Here is a 13,816-nt window from a genome sequence, read left to right as displayed (position 1 = left end):
GGCCTAAAGAGAGAGGAGAGAAGCACACTGTAGACACTTCTATTGCAGTCTTCTTAGACTGAAACTTTTTCCTTTTCACTCAGATGAGTCTCTGCCAGCCAGGTTTGCAGGTAACTCCTAGACATTACAAAATGATTGCATAAGGGAACTCATCTAATGTCTATGGATATCTTTAGTCCTATTCTCGCTGAGAAAAACAGACAGGCAGATGTCTATACATCTCTAAAGCACCTCCACAACACCGGGACTTGCCATAATCCTTAACCTGGTTTAGTTAATGGGTAAATCCAACAACACATCAACTAATAGAAAGAATATGAAAAAGGTTTAAACATTTCTGTATGCAATGACCAGTGCTCCAAAAGATGGAAGTAGGAAACCCTACATGACCCTGAGCTTAGCACATGTTGTAATATGAAATCACTTGTGTTATGGAGCCATATCTGTGGATGACCTAACTTAGTGTTTAATATAACATGCTGGTGACCACCCATAACTTAGTTGTCTCTTGTATTAGCACAATTTTAAAAAAATGGTTAATATTTATTCATTCCATTCCTTATCTACCCTTGAACATGCAGGGCATAACAAAATGATGTTCAAAATGAAAAGCATGTGCATGTAAAGCAGTGGCGGCTGGTGAAGTTTTAGGATGGGGGGGCGCAAGACCCCGCCCATCCACGGTTGGCCCCTCCCACTTCTCATAAGCCACACCCAGAATTTGTAGAATGATATTGGCGTGTATCCAGAATTTCATTGTCCTGCAAATACAGTAGCTGTGTACATAGACATAGACTCCCTACCTACCATCGGGGTTGCACTGTGCTTATCACTGTTATATGCACATATTAGGCCCTATTTGGTGGTGAGGGAAATGTGTATTTGGTTTGAAGAACAGCAAAAGGAAGGAAGGATCATTGAATCTAGCCAAGTACAACTCACGCAATCCACAAACACTAAAAGATTCATTTGCATCAAGATCTGAAATGTAAATGACTGAATAGTAAAACACAACTCTTCAAGTTTACATCAAACTCACTGATGTGAACCACAACAAATAAAACACATAGGAAATAGGACAATGAGACTGTGCATACAGATTACTCCTAATGTGTTGCCAGTGGCACTATTAGCTTTAAAGTAACTAACGTAGCTGCGATCATTTTTTAAAGTTGAAGGGATTTATTTGGCAGTAAATCATTTACGTTAAGCAATTTTTAACCCTGCCACTTCTTCCAGATGAGTAGCTACAAACAAAGACTTGTATTACTGTACACTGTGCTTGAAGATGCTTGTTTGCAAATTTGCCCTTTTCCTGCGCAGTCATTGCAAGCTTTTTAATGGGGTGTTTGGGAGGGGGGGTAGGGCAATACAATACTCGAATTAGGAGCCATAGTGTGAGTTGTATTTTGTATTCACCTGTAGTTAACTGGAAGATGAAATCATAACCCACAACAACACTACATTGTGCAATTTGCTGGGTATAAATGGTGTCATACTAGGCACTACCAGGCCAGGATTGCCACAAAGACAACATAGGCAAAGGGGTTGTGTGGCAGGGTTCTCAGGATGGGGAAAGACACATAGCCACACCTACATCTTGTTGCTCTTAAGCAGCCCATAGACAATTTGTTTTTCTTTCCTTGTACCATGGACGGACACGGACACGGACACACACACACACACACACACACACACACACACACACACGCGCAAGTTATACGGACAAGTGAGAGGTGTTAGTGGCAACAGATTACAGGTCAGTTGCAGAACAGTATTGAACAAAACCTGCCAACTGCAAATCCACACTCAACATTCTAGTACAATTTTCTGCACATGGAAAAGCAGATAAAATATTTAATAAGAAATGCACGGAGCACATTTACCAGATCATTTTACAGAAAAGAACAGATTATAACCAATGTGGACATTTAGAGCATGTGCAAACTTTGCAAAAATAGAATGACTGGTATTTGCCAAAACAAAACAAAAAATGCCTTTTTTCTTTTTTTGAGTACAATTAGTTTTCCACAAAATACAAAGGGCAGCAAAGTGCATACCATTCTAACAATGTACATAAGTTATTAAATAAGGATCAGATTTAAAAAGAATATAAATGAAGCTTTAAGTAGGTCTCTTCTACATGCATATTATTCTTCATTAAAGAAAAACATATGTAAAAAGGCCATTGGTAACTGCTAGGTTAACAGCTGTAGAAAATGCCAATTCTCTGGTCACAGACTCCACTAGTATAGAGCTTGGTCTTTGATTTTGTTATGGATTCAATACTGTTACTCCAATGGTAAAAGAACATGTGACTTGGAATATGGCAATCTTCCTGATTAGGACACAGACACACAGACACACAGACACACAGACACACACACACACACACACACACACACACACACACACACACACACACACACCACTTACCTGACTGTGTGCTCTCCGCAGCCGCTCCTCTCCTGCACTCCCGCTCTACTCCTCTTACTTCCTGTTTCCTCTCTCAGGTGAGATGGGAGAGAGAAGACAGGAAGTGACATCTGAGTCAACTCAGATGTCAATCAAACTGCCCGCCCGGCCGTAGTAACACATACTACAGCGCCGGGCGGAAGCTACTCAGCGCTTCAGAAAGCGCCCTGAGGCGGGCTAAACGCCCGCAAATGAAGCGCCACGCCTGCAATCTCATGATTGCATTGGCGTGGCGTTTCCCGGCGTGCAGTGTGACCGGCGCTCGAGCACTTCCTTAAAGAACTTTTTTTTTTTTTTTAAAGGGGCAGTTTTAAAACTTTTTTTTTTTTTTTTACATTTTTTTTTTTTTTTTTTTTTGTGACCACACAGGGGGGGCGGCGCCCGGGCGCCCCCTATGGACGGGCCGCCACTGATGTAAAGTATCATGAGGAAAAAGGACATTATTTGCTTTCCATGGTCAAATGGGCAACAACAGAGGAAAGTTTTTGGGCCAGCAATTAGGCACAGTGGTTAGCGGGGAGAAAGCATTTTGAAGTGATAATGAAAAGAAATAAAAATTCTGTGTTTAAAAAACTACAAGACAGGCAGTCCCCATGTTACAAACAAGATTGTTCTGTAGGTTTGTTCTTAAAGTGGTTGTTAACCCACTGTGACATTGTTTTATAATCAGTGCTCCTGTCTCTGTGTGTTATAAAATAAATGCTGTGTATACCTGAATTCAGAGCACCGCTCGGCGCTCATGTGACCGGCCACTTCTCTCCCCTCTCGATCTGACATCTAGAGCCAGCGGGGCTGAGATTCCCAAGCTGACATCAGTGGGGACAAGAGGAGGGGAGAGCCGGCCTGTCACGTGAGCACTGAACGATGCTCTGAAATCACGTATAGACAGCATTTTTTTTTTAAAACACAGAGACAGGAGCACTCTAGCATAACGAGAAACAGAGGATTATATAAAACAATAAATGTTATTTTAGCAGAAGGAGGGGAGGGGGCAGGCACTGACAGAGCAGTCGGGGGGGGGGGGGGGGCGGGTGGGCGACGACAGAGGAGAGACAGGAGAGCTGCAGATGACAGAGGCACGTAAATTGACCATGGTGTCAGGGCTCAGCAGCCATGATAATCCATGGTCAGTTTACAGAGGGAAGGGCATAACCAGGCAGGATCAGCCAGGTATTTCAGGTGATGGAAGGGGCCAAAATTTGCAGGACAAGCACCGTGCTGTAAACCATGCTTTAAAGGAAGGAAAAGGATCCTTTTTTTTTTTAGGGTAACAAAGGTTTTACGTTGGATTTGTAAGTTGGAACAGGTAAATTTTTTAAAAGGGTAACTCAAACCCACATTTTTTTGTTTTACATTTTTCAGGTAGAATAGGGAAGTGTTAACACCCCTGTAAGTGTTTGTTTGCTGTCTGTGTCCCTGTTCAGATTTCACCTCACTTTGTGTCCCAAAGACAATTGGATTTTGAACATTTTGGGTTGTTGTGGAAACAAGGATTGGTGATAAAGCATCAGTGGAGTTTCTCCCATGATACTTCTTACAGGAGGGGTAGATTACTTCTCACTTCCTGTTATCTCTCTCCGTTTCGGAAGTATGAGTCGTATGTATGTCGCATTTTTGTAACTCAGGACTGCCTGTACATTGATACTGCATATTGTGCAGTGACCAGCCCATCTTTAGTTTTTGTAAAGTAAGCCGTTAACACATAAGCCTATCTTTAGCATTGCTGCCACTATAAATTTTGACACATTGCCAACCGCAGGATCGCTAGCTGCAGTCGCCCATTTGACACCAAACTTGCATTAGTGGATGGTTAAGTGTAAATGTTCGGTTAGGGGTGAATTAAGTGTTAATAGAATGATTAAGTGTGGAGGATAGTCTGTCACTTTGAAAAACTCTGGACAGCTGCACTATACATGCAAACCGGTTCTTGGCACTGCATGCACCAAAAACTACCATGTTGGGACTCCTGGTGCTGATAGCATATGGAACAAGTGACCAGAGTACTATGCATTCAGTTACAGTAGAAGGATCCAAAGTCTACTCTGTGCTCAGCCAGGGGCTTAAAATCTGTATTGCAATATCTGCAATATCTGTGCAATATCATTAACAAGGACGCTAAAGAAAAGCTCAACCAAACACCTGCTTGTTGCATGGCATGGACATTATATGAAAACTGTGGAATAAATGTTGTAGATTTCCAAACACAAATCTACCATTCGCATTTTTTACTTCAGTTCTCTGTACGGATCTCTTACCCTCTATGCCATATAAGTGAAATTGTACAAAGTCATGCCTGCTTCATAATTACTGCAGCACTGATATATAAGTAAACAGTGAATGTGCAATATGATGTTGTGTCCCAACAGATGGTGATAGTAAGGGAGGGGTTTGACACCAGGCTGACAGTAATCCAGATTAATACAGGATAATCTAGATAGGCATAGATTATCTCCTCATCACAGAGACAGCATGGGTGTCCTTGTAACAACCTGGAGTGTTACCCTTTCACCCACACTCATCATAATGTTAGTATTATCTGTGCAATAAAACATTCTCTTCCAGGTATAATATATATTCTAGATTTACCAGAACATTTATTTTTTATTACAATTTAGCTGTGAAAATATATTGCCACCTCCTACACAGACATATACTGTATATAAGCATTCTAAGTAATATACATACAGAAGGTATACATGACTTATAAGTGACTTATCCATTATCAAAGGCACATTCAGGAAGACACAACACCACAACTTTTTGGAGCTGTACAGACATTACCAACATTTTCAAATGATTTCCTTTCCAGTGCAAATGCCAATAATCCTAATACTGTATACAGCAGTTTTCGAACCCAGCTGAAGTTTGTATGAGGTTAGGTACACTGAATAACCTGCCCTTACCTGGAACGCTGTTTGGTTGTTGAAATTCCGAATTTCTTTACTTGCTCCACGGAAAAGAAGAACCCGAGCGCAGCTCTCCTATGAGGAGTAGACAAAGAAAGAGTCAGTTTAGGACAAACACTACTGCCTACTGGCTTCATTTACAAGGGAGTTTGAAAGGAAAGCTTATTGTTGTCTTTTTAGAAATGGTTTGAAAATAAAAGAATTTATTTAGACAACTGAGACACTTTTTCTTTCAGACATTATAATAACAAATACAAACAATTTACCTCGAATCATGATTTAATTTTAAAAATTTGAGTTATTTACAAAAGGCAAATCCACTTTGCACTGCAAGTGCACTTGAAAGCAAAGTCGCTGTATATCCAAGGGGGACATGCGAGGAAAATAAAAAACAGCATTTTAGCGTGCACATGATTGGATTATAAAATCAGCAGAGCTTCCACTCATTTCAGATCTACCCCTTATGCCGCGTACACACGATCAAACAATCCAGTGGAAAAGTCCGGCAAACTCAAGTCCGCCAAACAATCCCCCCGTGTGTAGCCTCCGGTATACTTTTTTGACCCGAAAGTACGGCGGACTTAGAATGCCGTGTTGCACACCAATCTATCCGTCGGACTCGCATTTCGGCGAACAATCCGGCCATGTGTGTGCCAGTCCGCCGTACTTTTGAAATGAGAGGACTTTTCCCGCCCGGAGAAAAGTCCGCTAATTTCGAGCGGGTCTCCAGGTAGGCGGGGCCCGCGAAGGAGACGTCGCTGGCCCCGCCGCCTGGTTTGGCCTTAAAGGGGAACCCCAACGCTGAAAAAAAATCGGCGTGGGGGTCCCCCCCAAGTCCACAACAGACCCTTGTCCGAGCACGCTACCCGGCCGGCCAGGAAAGGGGGGCGAGCGAGCGAGCGCCCCCCTCCTGAGCCGTACCAGGCCGCGTGCCCTCAACATGGGGGGTGCCTTGGGGAAGGGGGGGCCGCGCGCCCCCCCCACCCCAAAGCACCTTGTCCCCATGTTGATGAGGACAAGGGCCTCTTCCCGACAACCCTGGCCGTTGGTTGTCGGGGTCTGCGGGCGGGGGGCTTATCGTAATCCGGGAGCCCCCTTTAATAAGGGGGCCCCCGGATACCGGCCCCCCACCCTATGTGAATGAGTATGGGGTACAATGTACCCCTACCCATTCACCTGTAAAATAAAAGCACAAAAAAAAACACAACACACGAGATAAAATACTTTATTGCACAGCTCCGGGGGTCTTCCGTCTTCAGGGGTCTTCTCGCCGGACTCCTCCGCTATCTTCTTGTAGCTCTTTTGCTAGCGGAGGAGTCCGGCTTTCTTCCTCGCCGCCGGCCTCGGACAGACGGCTACGTGTGTACGCGGCTTTAGATTTAGAACGACTACACTTCCAAGTAAACGTGCAAAGTGGATTTACCGTTCATAAATAACCCCCATTACAACATAGAGGTACTGCTAACACAGGGGATTCCCAATCTGTGTGAGTTGTACTGTACAAATAGGAGAAAATTTACAGAACACTAGACAGAAACACATTCCCAGTCTGCTGAATGGACATTGATTGATCCTTTCTGTTCTCTCAGCACCTACAGACTGCCATAGAGTTTTTTTTACTTCTTCTGCTGGGCCTCCATCTCTCCAGTGGCGGAGTACTCAATGAGCCAATGTTCAAGTCCCCCATTTAACTGCATGCTATAAAAAAAAACATTCACTGTATGCTGATTGACAGATAGATAAAAGTAAGCCTTATTAAATTCTATGTGACAGTGGAAGAGGATCTAGCACCATCTGGAATGTTCTCCCCATGGGTACTTTGCCAGGTGCATCACTTGATACATTTGGCAGGCTCCATGAAAATAAGCCCAGCACAACTTGCCCTCTCTCCTGATCCACCCCACTGTCGTCGTCGTCCCCCCCCCCCCCCCAGAGTTCTTGGGCTTACCTTACCCTGCTATGAGCTTGGGATTAATGTATGGGGGATCACAACAGAAAGTATGAGTTCACTGCTTTCCTCTAATTAGTTGAATAAACCCAGAAGCCCTCAGCTTTGAGAACTTTCGGGTTCAGAGCTGTCAAATCCTTGCAGCAGCAATGGGTAAGACGGGACTCTGTGTCCCTGATCTGCGTTGCAATGCAGCTGCTTATATAAAATAATACTTGCAAATAGTCTGGAAGTCTAATTGAGCAAATACAATGTAATAACTGTTACGCTGTATTTACTCTTTCATTTTTATGTAGAGAAAAGGCATGGTCATTGACCTGCATATGACATCAGGTAAAACAATTCCTCTTCCTGACAAGTAAAAATTAAATAAAATGTTAGTTCTATTTAACTACATAATGACCGTTAGTTAATCGGCCCTAAATAACTTAGCAAATTTTTTTCCTGCTGATTGTTTCCAATTATTTTGCTTATTTTTGTTCAGCATGGCAAAAAGTACATTTTTTAAAATCATCTTTTTTTTTTTCCAAACAACCGGCCATGCTTTCTCCTGGAAAATTGTTTTTATTGTCAGAAAAAAATGGGACAAATGACTTCTATCTTACAATGGTAAACTTGTTGATGTCTGATTCCTACACTCTGTCCTAGACAAGTGTTGAATGTAATCCTGTACCATACCATTACCCTGAATGTGGACTCTTAACCCCATGGGTGGCCTGAGTAACCAAATGTTTTTTGTTGTTTGTATATTTTTATTTTGTTTTTTTATTTGTGACTTTGACTTGTTTACCTGTTTTTGTAAACATTGGTAAATCTCTAACAAATACTGAATGCAAATAAAGGGACAAATTATAAAATAAAATATGAGGATGTTTTGTTTTCCTGTAAAATTATTTTCTTGGCGTACATCATAGCACACAGGGCACTTCATATTCCTGGCTACTTGGTAATGTTTCCACTTTCAGGTTAATGGCCAAAAAAAGGCAGGAATTCCCTGCCCAGGCATACCCTCTCTCAGCTCAGCTAAGCCTCAATTTTTAGCAAGCAATGAGGAAAGAGGGTGGAGGGATCCCTGTGTCATGTAATTTTCTCTAAGAAAAGGATTTTACAGGTAAAGCAAAAATCTTAATTTCCTAAAGATACTGTACATCACAGGATACAGGACACTACATATTCAGCAATACTTGGGATGTCCCAAAGCACCAGGCATGGGCGAGGGGTAACCAATGCAGAAACAAGGCCAACAGACCTAAAACCAAAAACGGTCACGGGGGAACCCCATTATAAAACTGGCTGCAAAGACCCCTGACCCAAAACTGACATCTGCAGATGTATATACACTTACGTGGTAAAACATGTAAAGAGATGGCCAGTTAGCTCCCTTACTAATGTGAACAACAGAAGCTGGATGCTGAATTGCCAAGGAAGCACTGACTCTCCTGGAAGAAGGGGCCTTGACTGAGAAAGGAGGAGCTTTGCCCTTAAAACCATGGACTTGAGAAATTAACTGATGCATCCACCTAAAAATAGTGGTTTCAGAGGCATCCTGACCCTTTCAAGGACCCTGAGCTAGAAAAAACAGGGACTCGACAGAGACTGTCTATATAAAGCAGTATACTTTTGAAATTTGAAGAGCTCAAAAAACAATGAAAAATTAAAACAATTTAACCTTAGGATTAGGACAAACAAATGACAACAATGTCCTAATTCAGCTGGAAGGAAGAAACCCTCTTAATGAGAAAAAGAGGACTGAGGCCTCAGTACCACCATCTAGTGAGGAGCCAGGAATGGTTTCTTGCAGGAAGGTGCACTCAACTCCGATACCCTACAAGTCAAAGTAATTGTACCCAAAATACAACCTTCCAAGAAGGGGGCCGAAAAGGCAGAATAATCTGTATGAAACTCTGTAAAAAGCTTTTACTAAGAAATCAGATGCTATAGGTCTTTGACATAGAGCGACCAAGGCCGTGATTTGCCCCTTATGACATTTAAAGCCAGACATCTCCACATCAGACTGGAGAAAGGCCAACATATGTACCATGACATACAGTCTTGGATTAAAAAAGGTTTGCATGTTGGTATACCTTCCTGGAGGTTGAGTTTCTTGCTTTGAGGAAAGTAAGCATTAGAGAGTCAAAAACACCCCTATTGCTCAGGACATTTGTTTCAACAGCCATGCCGTCAAAGCAAGCAACCATTAAGAAAGATGGAAGATTGGAAACTGTGACAGCAAATCTTAAGTTGATTTTTTGTCACTACCATGGCATTGCCTGACCGCACCCTGATGGGAAGAGACTCCAAAGGTAGACAGACCAGTGTAGGAGAGGCAGCCAAATTGCCCAAAGTTTGAGGATCTTGATCGACAACTTCTGTTTCTCTGAAAAGCACGTTCCCTAAACTGAAAGGTTCTCCACAGCCCAATCATAGAGGTAAGAGAGAGTTACGGATATCCAGCATCTGTGTGGTTAATCACATTTGAGCCACACAGAACTCTTGCCATCTGCCCCATACTAGCAGGAAATTGAGTTGAAGAACCCTGGAGTGAAACTGTGTATCTCCCTCTACCATCTCCCCCAGCACCTTCATGCAGACATAACTTAAGAAACTTTCCATCGACCTCCACCTGGGATGGAAGAAATAGGCACTTCTCCAAAGCAGTACTTTCACCCATGCCATGTCAGGGACTAATCCTAAATACTTCAGATGCTCTGCCAGAACCACTTCTGAAGGTGTAACCCCATTGTATGTAGCACCCAACGAAACCCTTTCAGGACCTGTACTGTATGCAGGCCATTTCATGTCAGCTTCCAAGTCACTTCAACCACCACCTTGGTAAACAATCTTGGGGCCCTAGACAGGCCAAAAGGCAGTGCTACAAACAATACAAAGTGGTGATCCTCCACTGTAAATGAGGATGGCCTCTTGATTTATTACTTGAAGTGAAGCTTCAATGACTAACACTTGAGCCACAGGTTCCTTCTTATGTGGACAGACGTGGTGGCCACCCAGAAAAGCTGCTTTATACAGTCTTCCAAGGCATTCACTGAGAAACCCAATGCTTTTGGAAAACCTTCCAAGAACTGCCAGATTGCACAATCCCCTGGATCTGGTTCTCTGAAATGGACCATATGTATTACCTAGGCTTGCTAAACTCCCTCCACAGGCTACCAAAGAGGAGGTTACCCTAAGGAGGGCCTCCAATGATTTATGTGTGGCATCCTTGAAGACCGGGACCTCATCCACCAAGTTTATCAGGGTCATATTGAAGTAGGAAGAACCAAGAGATCTACATATATACATATCTGGCATAGATCGCTTCTTGTACAACAGAGTGCAGAGGAAAAGATGGCTATAGGAGAATAGGACTCCAGAAGCGGGAACCTCAGGTTAGTTTGTACCGTGATGTCATCATTACAGATGAAAGCTGTGCTGGTACATCCCTTTTGAACGCCACTACTACAGTTTGTAGCACTGCATGCGCAATACAGCCTGCACTACACCGATGCACAAGGAACACCCTTTGAATATATATATATATATATATATATATATATATATATATATATATATATATACACCGTATATATTTTTTTATATATATATATTAGTGTGTATTTGTGCCAAAAGACACACATACTCCCACACAGTGCAGCGCTACTGCAGTGATAATTCAATGCTAGTGCTATGTATACATGATATATAAATTCAAATTCATAAAAAAAATCATAATAAATGTCCAATAAATTAATAACAATCTTGATAGTAGTGCTCCAGTGTTATCATATCACCATGCTTCTCAATAATTCTTATTGCTTGTGCAAACCACCACCAGCTATTTAATCCGCTCACCTCAAGGATGAGTCAGGAAGACTCAAATGAACTCTTTATTTTCACTCCCCAAATGTCTTTTCTCTCTCTCAGGACTCAGCTGTTCAATTTCTCCCTTTCATGATCTCCACTCCACCCAATGTATCCCTCACAGCTAGGGAGTTGATCTCAGAGATTATTCAGCTGTTCCTCCACTTCAAGGGACTCATGTATCATGTAATCAAAAACACAGCCGACATAGTGCTCTCTGCTATAAAACGTTTATTTAAAACCCAGCTAAAAGAGGACACTTACTAGATATAAAAACAAAATTTGCTTGTTACATGTATTGAGAGCATCCGCTCACTCACCACCGTGGCTGCGCAACGCCAAAGACTCGGATCTTCTCCTCTGCACATGTATCGTCCTCTGAATGATCTTCCTCAGCAGATAAAGTTTTAAATAAAAGTTTTATGGCAGAGAGCACTATGTCGGCTGTGTTTTTGATTACATGATACATGAGTCCCTTGAAGTGGAGGAACAGCTGAATAATCTCAGAGATCAACTCCCTATCCATGACCTTCTAGCCATAGGCTACCCTAGCAAGGGTAGTCAGAATAGGCCAGACATCACCATTCACATGAAGGTGGTAGTATAACCCAAGTAGTCATGAGTATGAAGTGCCCTGTGTATTGTGATGTACAATCAAGAAGTATATTTTTCATTTATAGTAACACTACCTATTTTAAAAGTAACACTGGTCAAAATAGAAAAAAAATGTTTTCCCCAAATAAAAAATATGTATGTATTACTTCATTATCTTAAATTGTTACAAAGTTGTGTAGTAGTAATCTACACATGTAATATTCAGGCACCAGAGCTAAAGTGGTTGAATAGAATTTTACTCAAATATTGTTACATTTATGTTAAAAGGCTTGCTGCAAAACAGCCTGCCAGTTATATTCTGCATAGACCATGTGACTGACCACCAGTGGGCCAGTGGAGCTCCTTTTTGTCAAGTTTTTACTACAATTTTATTACCTACTGGTATAAGAACCTAAAGACTTATTGACTAACTCTTATGCCTTCAACTTGCAGCATCAAATATACTGATGCTTTGTAAATATACTGGGCAAAAAAATAAAAATAATAATAATAATATATATATATTACATAATTAAAATAAATAAATATATATATATATATAAATATACATATATTGTATATGCTTTACAAATAAAAAAATAGAGTAAACAAAGCATTTCCAGATTTCCAGAACATTAAAGGTTAGATAATGAGAAAGCCCAATAGATGTGGCTTGTGTTACAGCTTCTTTTGCAGGGCCAGATCCAGCTGGTCTGATGTGGGGTTGCAGTAAAAAATTTCAAAAGAGCAGAGAATGAGAGATCAGCAGGGCAGTGTACAGGGGGTCAGCAGGGCAGAGAATAGGTGGGCAGCAGAGGGATTACAGGGATTAGCAGGATGGAGAACAGGGGTCAGTATGGCAGAGAATAGAAGTTAGTGGGAGGTTTAGAGGGGTCAGTATGGCAGTGTACAGGAGGTCAGGAGGACATATAATCCTGCCACGGAGACCCGCATTCCCACGCTCCCGAGTCCTGCTGCTTCATTCATTGACAGACAGCAGGACTTGGCCCCGCCCTTGGCCCCCATGTCACTAGATTTGATTGACAGCAGTGGGAGCCAATGGCTATCCAATGAGGACCCGAGACAGTTTAGGTAAGAAAACGGGGGGCTCTGGGGGGCAGCTGCAGCACAGAAGGTTTTTTCACTTTAATGCATAGAATGCATTAAGGTGAAAAAGCACAAGACTTTACAACTCTACAAGTGCTTTTTCTTTAACCACTACTATTCCTTTACACTGGCTTTTACAATTTAGAAATGCAGCAATTTAGAAATTGGATGAAAGGTTTAGCACTGGGAAATACACTTTGAAAGCTAAAAAGAAGAATTATGGATAAGTATGATACATTTTGTTGTTTTCCTGGTGCCAACATGACAGCATACAGTAAAGGTTGCAACATGCTGTCATGGATTGGCGTCAGGAAAGGTAAATTATTGGTAAGTATGATAAAATGCGGTGCTGTCTCAGTTCTGTATTTTAAATAGTAATAAATATTTTGCTTAATTAATATTCCCATTTGAAAATTACTCTGGAGCTGGAGTTTAACGTGATACTAAAGGTTTATTTTTATTTTTTTAAGTAAAAAAGAAATAATACTTACCCATAGCTCCCAACTGTCCCTGATTTGGAGAGACTGTCCCTGATTTGGAACAAAGTTCCTCTTTCCTCCTCATTTTTAGTCTTATCTATATAGTTGTATATAAAATGCACTTTCTTGACACCAATACATGGCATCAAACATGTGGTTTTATGCTGCCATGTTGGCGTTTGAAAAGATTTTTTCAAGAGAATTACTTTCTTTTGATGGTATTTGGTTATTTAAGTTATTTAACTTTTTTATATATTTTAAAGGAAAAATTTATTTACATTTTTTTTTTCTAATTTGACAAGTGACAATTTTGACAACTAGGTGTTATTGCAGTAATTAAGTAGTAATTTTCTGCAATTTTTTTATTTATTTATTTTGGTACCATGATACCAAAAATTATATTTTGGGTATAAAGAATAGCAAAGTTTTTTACAAATGAAATAAGAATA

At 41.3% G+C, this 13,816-nt stretch overlaps 1 protein-coding gene across 6 annotated transcripts in view; it reads right to left on the bottom strand.

Moving 5' to 3' along the window:
- The window catches only part of SHANK3 (SH3 and multiple ankyrin repeat domains 3), a 595,219-nt gene that overhangs the window by 274,550 nt on the left and 306,853 nt on the right, over window positions 1-13,816 (bottom strand). For all 6 annotated transcript variants that reach the window (XM_077474101.1, XM_077474102.1, XM_077474098.1 and 3 more), the window contains one exon: window positions 5,379-5,456. In XM_077474101.1, the coding sequence (XP_077330227.1) occupies window positions 5,379-5,456 (78 nt within the window). The remainder of the gene's footprint in view (window positions 1-5,378; window positions 5,457-13,816) is intronic.

The sequence above is a fragment of the Lithobates pipiens genome, unplaced genomic scaffold (assembly GCF_037356315.1).
Source record: "Lithobates pipiens isolate NorthernLeopardFrog02 unplaced genomic scaffold, aLitPip1_a1.2 Scaffold_8, whole genome shotgun sequence".
NCBI lineage: Eukaryota > Metazoa > Chordata > Amphibia > Anura > Ranidae > Lithobates > Lithobates pipiens.
The sequence above is the reverse complement of the archived record's forward strand: the minus strand, read 5'-3'. Positions and strand labels throughout refer to the sequence as shown.